Genomic DNA, 10,320 nt, shown 5'->3' with positions numbered 1-10,320 from the left:
GTTGGAGCTGCTTTCTGCTGTGTGCATCGTCACTCGATTCAATTCTCTCTATGATCTGATGATGCTGCTCCTGCTGCAGCCCTAAGTTTCCCGTTCCTCCCGTCGAGCTGCTTCCCTACCGCAGTAGCGCCTCTACCAATCGCAACCCCTCCGTCGTACTTGCCGTCACCATGCGGCGTCGCTCTGCAACGGCCGTCTGTGAACCGGCCGGCCTTCATTTCAAGAACCCGACCCATCCCACGAAACTGCACATGTCAAAGCCGTTTACCCTCTCTGTTCAATGTCTCTTATCTTGCTCAGCGTCGTCCGTGCCGTTGCATCTGCCAGATGGTCACTCAACACCACGACTCCCTTCCCAACCGTTCTAAAAGCCGCCACAGCGCCACAGCTTCCTCCCCTCCCCCTCGTGATTGTTGTTCGCCGTCTGTCATCCCCGGCTGACACCTGCACTGCCGACGAAAAGGTCTCACTAAAACGTGCCCCCCGCCCCAGCAGCTGCCGGCCGGCCTTTCCGTGCCACACCGACGGCGACTCCTCCCCAGATCCCGCCCTATGGACTCCCGCTCCGTCACAAACGAACACAAACCACGCGTTTAGAATACGAGCTTTTCCCCCATCGAAGCTACCTACCTGCCCTCTTCGGGAGCCCAGAGTGGACGCTAAACGACATATGCCATCGACTAAACCATCTTCAGCGGTCCCGGACAACAACACGAGAACATCTATTGACCGCACTTGTTGTTTTGTTCATGCCCAGCTGTGTAACGTTTACTTGAAACAAACCTAGCCCTCACCACAGCCAGAGATCGCCGTCAGTTCAGCCCAAACGATGACAACCTGCGGTTCAATGCCTGGCCCGAGTGTTTGAACATGGCTTCGTTCATGCTCTCAGGCTCACCAGCGAGAACAAATCGCAGCGTAACCGCGCCTCAGTAAAAAGGCCAGTCCTGTCAACGACCGCTCCCCAAAAGAGCCCAGCGTCGTCGCGGAACCGTTTCGACCCCACCCGTCGCCGTCCATGGTCCTCCCCTCCACCGCCGGCCCGCCCAAACCCAACCCAACCTGGGCTTGCTTCTGTTTTCCCTTATCTGCGACCCGCGGAACTCGACGCCAACCTGGGATTGCTACCTTGCCGTCGGAGAAAGCAAAGTGATTCCGTCATCGCGCCTCATAGTTGCGGCTCGAGCCGTTCACGATCCTCTCGCAACGTACACGCATAGCTGAACCAGGGATCGATCACATGGTATCCTTTTTATAGCCTCAACATACGACGCAGCTGATCACATCGCGGCCGCCTCATCTGCCATCGCATGAAAGTCGTGCTTCGCAACGTTTCCCTAGAAATTCGGCGATGGGGTCTGTGTGTGCACTTTTTTTCGATCTGATCTGATGTACGTTGCCTGCCAAGCGGGTTTTCCGCAACGGGACGCATGTACGTCGTCGAGCTTATGCCGGCAGTGCGTCCCGTCGAGCGGTCAACGTCTAAGCCACCCGGACAGTCGGGATGAAAAAGCGTATCTTTTCATGGGCTTGCGTTAGGGTCGTCCTACTTCTGTAAGGGTGGCTTGAGATCAATATTTGATCCGCGATCTCGCGTGTTAAAATATGTCGGTGACACCGTGTTTTTGCCGTGTTGATCGGCCTTGTATGCCAATTATCCCTTGGAAGCCTCTGATCAGCTAGAGCCTTGCCAGAGTCCGACTTATGGCATGGCTTTCGTCTGGTGTTTTCGTAACTGGGCTAAGGACGCACACGTATCGCAGTGTCTATTTCCCATGGATGACCGAGATGCGAATGTGAATAAGCGTGTGTCTTCTAATCGCTATTTGGCGTTCTACCAACATGTGCCTCATTTTTCAACGGTCAAAACGTTCTGAGCAGATTAATGACCAAAGAAATAAAGCTTATGACGTGCTTCTGTCGCTGATGATATTCGATCTGAGCTCATCCGCCAAACTAAACACATCATACTTGACCAACCATAGAAGACTAGTACACACGATCCATACTACTCAAACACGGGAGAGTTCAGATACTGCAGCCAGTGTAGACCACCTCGAGATCCGGGCTTGAACACACTAGATCAGTTGTCAATTTTTTCCTTCTTCTTTGTTTTCTCTTGTGATTCCGATAATTCATCCCGCATGTTATTGAAGCTGTCCAAGTGCATTCCCCTCTCCAGGCATTGCGTCTTGATTTCTGCTTCAATAAACTTGGCAAGTATCGTTGTTAAGCGTTAACCATAATTACTACTGCCTCCCATTTATCCGTTGCGCCATGTCATTTTCATAAGGCAAACCCCGATTTCGATTTGGGCAACTCAGGCTGCCCATATAAGCCACATCGACACGGAATCAAATACACACAGGCTGTCCATAGAAAATGAGCTAACAGGATATGATTTAAAAAGCAATCGACACCCAACACCGAATCGTGTCGCTTTTAACTACCGTCTAATAACCTACAAGCCCAAACTTCGCCATGGCACCATCAAAAACCCTTTAAGAAGTGTACTCCTTCTGCAGCAGCTTGGCAATGGTGTTGAGCTGGATGTTGCTCGTGCCCTCGTAGATGGCGCCAATCTTGCTGTCACGCCAGAACTTCTCAGCGGGCCCGTCACGGACGAAACCCATGCCGCCCATCCACTCGATCGCCAGACCGGACACGCGCTGCGCGACCTGGGACGCGTACAGCTTGGCCATGGCGGCGTCCATGACGAAGTTCTCGCCGGCCTCCTTCTTGCGGGCCGCGTTGTACACCAGCGCGCGCGCGGCAGCGATCTCGGTGTATGACTGCGCGATCTGGTGCTGCATGCCCTGGAACTCGCCGACGAGCTGGCCGAATTGCTTGCGGTCGTTCCAGACGTACCTGACGGTGTAAGCATGGAATCTCTGGTGAGGGGGTTATGACGGGAAACTTACTTAACGGCGTTCTCCCAGGAGCCGAGGGCCAGTCCAGTCATCTGAGCGGCGATACCGATACGGCCCTCGTTCAGGAGCCCGATAGCGTACTTGTATCCGTGGCCCTTCTCGCCGAGGAGGTTCTCCTTGGGGATCTCGACGTCGTCAAAGTTGATGACGCAGGTGCTACTGGCCCTGATACCAAGCTTCTTCTCCTTCTTTGCAATCGAGAAGCCCTTGGTGTCCTTCTCGACAATGAAAGCGGTGATACCCTTGTACCCCTTGGCAGGGTCCAGGTTCGCAAAGACGATGAAGAAGTCGGCCTCCATGGAGTTGGTGATCCACATCTTGGAGCCGTTGATCTTGTACCCGCTCTCTGTCTCGGTGGCCTTGGTCGCGAGCGCGAACGCGTCGGAGCCGCTGACGGGCTCGCTGAGGCAGAAGCTGCCGACAGTGTTGGTGGCAAGCTTGGGCAGGAAGCGCTTCTGCAGCTGGCTGCTGCCCCACTTGATGATGGCGGTGTTGACGAGGGTGTTGTGGACGTCGACCATGACGCTGACGCTGGGGTCGACGCGCGCGAGCTCCTCGATGCCGATGATGGCGCTGGTGAAGTTCATGCCCGCGCCGCCAAACTCCTCGGGGATCTCAACGCCCATCAGGCCCTGCTCGAAGAGCTGCTCGACGATGGTCGGGTCCATGTTCTCGGCCTCGTCCATCTCGCGGACCTTGGGCGCGATCACGTCGTTGGCGAACTTGCTGACGGTCTCGGCCATGGCGGCCTCGACCTCGGAGAGGTGGGTGATGGGGGTCGGGGGGATGTCGGTGATGTCGAGGTGGTCGGCATTACGGCGGCGCTGCGTGGTGGAGAGGGGTCTGATGGTTCTATACGAGGATTCATGTCAGACCGTTGCTCCGCAAGATATTCTTCTTTCTTGGTTGTCTGCATCGGCGACTTACTGCTGGAGTGGCGAGAATGTCCGGCCGGGAGTGCAATTCCTCGCCCTCGCCAGCGCGGCAACACCACGGCTTCCCCTCATGGCAGGGCGGAGAGCCCTTGCGATCGACGACATGATTACAGAGAGACTGTAGAGAAAATGCGTACTACAAAATTGCCCCAGCAACGGCAAGTACAGAAGAAAGAAGGGAAGATCGAAAACTCTCGAGAGGGCGGACGATCGTAAGATCGCCGGAAGTGCTCTGGTACTTATGCTCCGTCGGTGACCGTGCGGTGGTGATGCGTAGAGAGAAAGCGCCCGGACTTGTATTGGTCAATTGGAGCCGAACGGTGAACCTGAGATGAGGCGATAGAGAGTAAGCAAATTTGGGAAACCAAATAAGCCAAAGGGAAAGGGGGGGCGAGTGGAAAATAGAGTCAAAGATGTGTACCGACTAGGCCGTGAACCTCAAAGCCATTCGCAGCCACGGCACCTGGCGGTTGGCGAACAGACACAGCGCCCGCTTCAGCCGAGGATATCCATCCCGCAGCGGGGAGCTTGCCCCCCAGGCTGGGGGCCAAGGGCCCCTGGGGAGAGCCGACGGCGCAGCAAACGTCTGAAAAGCCGGGGTTCACCCACATTTTGGCGGCGGCTTACGTCAGGATCTTCCCCAAAGCGCGTTTGGGATTGGACACGGGCGGAGGCATGTGATCCAGACGAGGTGGAATCCGGTCCGCGTTCGGTGCAAGGGGCGGGTCAAGATGGCCGAAGGGGGTGGGTCCGGGGGGACGGAGCGCCGGTGAGCTTTGTGCCTCAGGTTGCAGACCTGGGCTAGAGTCTCCGGAGAGTATTAGCTAAGCAGGAAAATTCCCAGCGGCGGTTTAGCCAGGGCGACACAGGCGCATCGCGACGAGCTTCGGTTGGGAAGATAGCAATTGTGTGCCGCCAGTTCGATATACTGTTGCCCGCCATGGCCAGCACGCTTCTCAGGTCTCTCTTCGCCCCGGCGATGAGGCCAGCGACCTTCCCCCGCGCCGCATCATTCCTCACATCCATGCCGAAGATGACACCGATGATCCGCTCTTTCACCTCGACCCCCATCCAGAATGCCACCGTCAACCAGGTCCTGCGTGTTCGTCCTCCCTCTCGCGACCCCCAGAAAATCGCTCGATGGTTCAAAGTTGCTAACGAAATGTTGTCAGGGCTGCCACAAGAAGGGCAAGCGCGCTCGCCACACCGTCTCCCCGGCCCTGTCCGAGATGAACGCTCCCGCCATGAAGGGCGTCTGCCTCAGAGTCGGTATCGTCCGCCCAAAGAAGCCCAACTCCGGCCAGCGCAAGACAGCTCGTGTTCGCCTCTCCAACGGTCGCCACATCACCGCATACATCCCCGGCGAGGGCCACAACATCCAACAGCACAGTGTCGTTCTCGTCCGCGGTGGCCGCAGTCAGGATTGTCCCGGTGTGCGATACCACCTTGTCCGTGGCGCTCTCGATCTCGGTGGTGTTGGTAGCCGAACCACCTCTCGTTCCAAGTACGGAACCATGAAGCCCAAGAAGGCTACTGTCGGCTAGACGGATACGTGAGGCGGAGACGGCTGGACGGAGGTAGGTGGCAGGAAGTTATGGATTGCAAGAACATGGCCAAAGTCATGGAATTACGATAAAGGTGTATGAATCGACACCAACATGTACCACCAATATGATGTACAAAAATACCACAAAGTCAAATTTGAAAATCTGGCTGGAAATTCTCCAGACGTCGCTTGTCATTTGCAAATATCTACAGAGCACACATAGTGTCCAAGCCAGACGAAACCCTTTGACGCCGCTCCACGTTTAGTGCCCCAAAGCCTGCCCGTTGTCTCTCGTCGATGCAGGTGAAATTGAATCGTGGCAAACCCAAAAGCCACCCCAGTGAAATTGTTAATACAAGCTACATTTTCCCATACCCGCTTTTACGATCTTAATCTTGCTGGTTCTCGTATCCCTCGGGCTTCTCCATGCCGTTGGTCTCGAAGAAACGGCTCGTGCCTGGACGCGGTCAGCGAAGTGTGCTGGAACAGATTGGGAAAACAGCCAACTTACAAGAGTAACCCTTCCAGTCAAAGTTGTCCTTGGGGTTGCAGTGGCAGCGTCTGTCGAGGCGGACCTTCTCGCCGGTCGGGCAGTGGGTGAAGGGGACGTGGTAGTAGGCAATGTCATTGAAGAAGTGGATTTGCTCCTTGGGCAGCATAAGACCGGCGGCAATCGAGTGCACCGGCGCGTCACCCCATCGCTCGTAGAAGAAACCACCGTCCTGGTCAAGAGACTCGAAGTAGTCGATGTAGGCCTTGGAACGAAGCCAGTTAAGGTCACCGACCTCAAAGTTGGACCACTAATTGCCCGTTAGTTGGATAATCAGAAAATGGTAGAGCGGAGCAAACTCACGAAATGGCAATGGTTGTAGGAGTCACCACCATCGTCACTCAGGAAGCTCATGGAGTTGCCCTCGGCAATGTGCTCGGGGTGGTTCTTCATGAACTTCTTGGTGCTGTCCCAAAGGGTGGGAATGGTCTCAACGTACTCGTACAGACTCAGGACGAAGCTGTACTTCTTGTTGTTCTCCTTCATGAAGCGGAACGGGTCGTAGTGGATGTCGCAGAAAAGCTCAATGGAGGGCTCAACACGCCAGTAGTAGTCGTAGTTCATCATGGCGGGCTGACGGAAGAAGAATCCAGACTCGAAACGGCACATGTGACGGTAGCTGACCGAGTCACCGTAGATGATCTTGCGCTGGGCCATGTCCTCGCGAACCTTGCGTGCCTTCTCCTGGTCAATGTGCTCGGGGAAAGACCAGTGCTCCTTGGGAATCTCGCCGTAGATGGTCTTGCCGGACACAAGGGAGGAAGTGACCTTCTTGAAGGTGGCATCGAAAGGCTTGTCGTTCAGGAAGACCCAGTCGTAGTTGTAGCGGCGGTTGAAGCGGTCCTCAACCTGGCGAATGGAACGGGCAATGTCCCAGATATCAGAGTTACGGGCGAGGGTGACGAAGGTCGCGTTCATGCGGGGACCAGGGGCGATGCCGCTGTTGAGGTCGTCCCAGCCGGGCTCGTTCGGGGTCATGGCCATGGGCCACTGCTTGGGGTCGTACTTCTCGCCAGCCTTGAGCACGTTGGCTGGGGGCTTGCTCGCGGCGTGTTCAGGTTCCTTCGACTGGCCCGGCTGGCTTTGCTGACCTTGTTGTCCTTGCTGACCAGGTGCAGCGCCCTGTCCCGGGGACTTGAAGCTGCCATTCTCGAGTCTCACACCCTCGTAGCTGGAGTGGGAGATGAAGTAGAAGACGGCGAGACCCTAGGAGACAGACAATTAGAACACTGATGGATGGATTTTGATGGATAGACGAGTGATTTGGCTGTTGTCTGGAAACATGACCGGAGGCCAAGAGAGGGCGCGACCACAGGATGCGCTGACAGGAGGCGGCGAGGCGTCACTTACGAAGGCGGCGAAAAGAATGTATCGCACATATCGTGCGGAGCCGGTCGCCATCTTGACCGATTTTACCAGGTCGACGATGGGATCCCGTGTAGGTGAATAAGAGCTGGAGAAGAATCGAACAAAAGCGCACTTCCTCGAGGTGAACGAGGTTGAATAAAAAAAGAGAGGGAGGGAGATGCAGGAAGGGATACGAATACACAGACACGTCCAGGAAAATGTTCAGAGCGATGGACTGACTGGCTCGGGCCAGCTGGAGCACCTCAGCACGCAGTAACAGCACTTTAGCAAACTGTGGCGTGGACTTCTAGGGACCTCGCAGACTCCCACAGGGTGCAGTGGGTACGAATGCAGCAACGTATGCAGTGTGTCTGCCCCGAAAAAGGGAGCGCTAGTGGAGGAAGTCCCGCGACGTCGATTAAAGGGGGTGGGGCAACAATTGCTGAACTGGCCTGAACCCGGGGCTACGCAACTCAAAAAGTGCCCTGCCGCAGGACTCAGATACACCAGACGAGAGACACGCTTCTGCAAGGAGTACAATGTCCTGCATCCTTTCAGGTAGCTGAACTACTGCTGCTGTTGCTGAGGGTCCAGAGTGCGGATGCCGACGGTCAGACTTAGACTCAGCCAAGACAGAGAGGGAGCACCATGGCGCAAGCAGCTAGAAGCTCAACTCAACAAGTCAAGTCAACACGCTGACATGAACGTGTTCCTCCGCTGCCTTGAGGAGGCGAGGCCACCATGCATAGCATACATTAACTGCCTTGTGGCTAGGACTCTTCATCCCTCCTACGGCGTCCATCCGAAGACCACGTTCAATGCTGAGGACTGACATGAGGTGGTGACAGTACCGGCATCCGCAACAAGTACTCAAGAAAAGTCTCGAGTACCTCACTCAACACAGGGGTCTGGAGTGGGCTCTGGGCGTCGCGTTCCTCTGACAGCTGTGTACCTGCTACACGCTCCTCTTCGCCGCAGCAGCTGCCGCGTACCCGTTCCCTCTGGCTTGGGTTGCTCCGCGGGTCATGATCGGGACAGGGAACGTGGCCACTGTGAGAATCGGTGGCCACCGCCTCAGCCCAGCTGCATTCAGGCACATCAGGCCCAGGGGCCTTCCCTTGCGAACCGAGAACCAGTCGATGGGAATTTCTCCGTGCCATCGACCTTGCTTGCCCGTACAAGCCGTGCGACGGGATGATGGGGGTGGGAAGCTCCCATACCACCCGACATGAGACTTGGCTAGAAGAGGCCACCACCCTGTGAGAAATCAGCTATTGTTTGGCCTTCTGTGCTGCTTTCTCAGACCTACAGATAACATATTAAAAATATGTACATCTGTACACCTACTCAAACTCTCGTTGCCCCTGGCAGATCTAGCGGCCTCGTATTAAGTGAAGATACGTTACCATTGTAAAGTCCCCGGGGTTGCTGGTCTCCCCATCTTCAGAGACAACAAGTACCGCCCGATAGTGTCACATCGTGGGAATCTGGTACTTGCCTCTTGGCTCTTTCCAGCACCAGCAGAACGGGACACATTTCGACAACCCCAAATTGGCTGCCCCAACTCATTTTAGGGCGTTTGGTTCGTATCGAAACCAAAGCCAAGATGCTGATCGTCAACGACTTTTCCTGCCATAGACAGAGCCGAGTGAAGCCGGAAACGACAACTGTGCTGCAAGCATAGAATAGCAGAACATCAGTCCACATGGATCCAGCAGATAACACTTTTTTCCACGGCCATCACGAGGCTCAGCAGCACAATCGTCAACTGCAGCGCACACAATGCGCTGTTGACGGCGGACAGTCCGAGATCAAGACACCATCTCACTTGGCACTGGGCGCCTGAGTGATCGTGCTTTCATGCCGACGGCGTCAAATCTGTAACCAAGTGCCTTATCTGGTACAGGGCAGGTTCTGGAACGCAGCCCTGCTGTCCAGTAGTTCTGTGTGTGTGTGTGTGTGCCAGTCAGCTATTCTTGTGTCTCCAGCTTTTCAACGGGATGAACCTGTCAATCTCCAGGCAACAAACTCTTGCCACGAGTAGAAGTTAAGTCGCCGGAAATATGACTCGTCTCGCGATGAACATCCCTATCAGACGTTGCGTCCTGACAAGCAGACGTTTGCGGCACTCGAATCCTACAATGACGAGTGCTGGCACCCGTTTCTCGGCTGTTCAGAGTGTTGACTGTTGCGTCTTGTAGTTGCCTGCAGAGGGAAATCTTCATCCAGAGGACGCCTGAGGGCACAGCATGAACAAAATCAGGCCATCGATAGTACAGCGGCATCAAGGTCGTCAGCAAAAATTGACGGAAATAGCCAATTACACTGTCTAGCGATTGATCTGAAATGAAGGTACCCAGTGGCCGTTGTCTTAGCTTTATCACGCCCAGAGTATCGGTTCCGCGATACCTGCTTGGGGGTAGCTGAACTGTTATTATTTCCAGTTTCCATTCATGGAGGTCTTCAGCAGCGGCTAAACATGGATACCTTCATAACAGTGGCGGAGAATTCACACCTGTTCAGTTCAGTAGAGTAAGTTGAACCTTGTACAGCATTGATCCAAATAAGGCTGAGTAATAGGATCAAGGGAGGCATCAAAATGTTAACCATTGGACGAAGACGTTTACGGAAATGTGTCTGGTTTTTATTCCCATCCTTTAAATGAGATGCTCAACAGGTTCATCACAGTCACATGGACTGCACCTTCAGGGTTACTTCTTGCCGCCAAAGTAGCCCCCAAAACATAAGGCTGAGAGAGCATGGCCCTGCAGGTTGGCGAGCTGGGTGAAGTGGGTTACTAGAGCCCCTAGGTAGGTATCGCGCATGCTGATTCCGGAGAGCTTCAGCTGGAGGTGAGGTGAGCTGAGTAAGAATGCGACATGCTGATCAGCTTCCCCTGGGAAAGTACCCCTCCAGGCACCTTTTGGCGCGGGAATACATGCCACGTTATGACGAGAGGGGCTGCTGGTCCCGCGGCGAGTGACTAATGCATCACGTGACATCATACCTTGC

At 55.0% G+C, this 10,320-nt stretch overlaps 3 protein-coding genes across 3 annotated transcripts; 1 reads left to right on the top strand and 2 right to left on the bottom strand.

The window, feature by feature from the left end:
- Window positions 1-2,501: 2,501 nt before the first annotated feature.
- Window positions 2,502-3,970, bottom strand: GCG54_00009498 (Short/branched chain specific acyl-CoA dehydrogenase; the record flags this gene model as incomplete). Its single annotated transcript, XM_045409444.1, has 3 exons — window positions 2,502-2,868; window positions 2,922-3,782; window positions 3,858-3,970. 3 exons carry the CDS (start codon window positions 3,968-3,970, stop codon window positions 2,502-2,504), a joined length of 1,341 nt encoding a protein of 446 aa, XP_045259986.1.
- An 835-nt stretch (window positions 3,971-4,805) lies between these two features.
- Window positions 4,806-5,409, top strand: GCG54_00009497 (putative 37S ribosomal protein S12; the record flags this gene model as incomplete). Its single annotated transcript, XM_045409443.1, has 2 exons — window positions 4,806-4,967; window positions 5,038-5,409. The coding sequence occupies 2 exons, from the start codon at window positions 4,806-4,808 to the stop codon at window positions 5,407-5,409; spliced, it is 534 nt and encodes a 177-aa protein (XP_045259985.1).
- Window positions 5,410-5,800: 391 nt separating this feature from the next.
- On the bottom strand, window positions 5,801-7,362 carry GCG54_00009496 (Glycolipid 2-alpha-mannosyltransferase 1; the record flags this gene model as incomplete). The annotated part of the gene is made up of 4 exons (XM_045409442.1): window positions 5,801-5,868; window positions 5,923-6,211; window positions 6,265-7,167; window positions 7,312-7,362. 4 exons carry the CDS (start codon window positions 7,360-7,362, stop codon window positions 5,801-5,803), a joined length of 1,311 nt encoding a protein of 436 aa, XP_045259984.1.
- Window positions 7,363-10,320: the final 2,958 nt, after the last annotated feature.

The sequence above is a fragment of the Colletotrichum gloeosporioides genome (assembly GCF_011800055.1).
Source record: "Colletotrichum gloeosporioides strain Lc1 chromosome Unknown consensus_72, whole genome shotgun sequence".
Taxonomy (NCBI): Eukaryota; Fungi; Ascomycota; class Sordariomycetes; order Glomerellales; family Glomerellaceae; genus Colletotrichum; species Colletotrichum gloeosporioides.
Note: the sequence above shows the minus strand (reverse complement) of the source record. Positions and strands in the feature narration are given on the sequence as shown.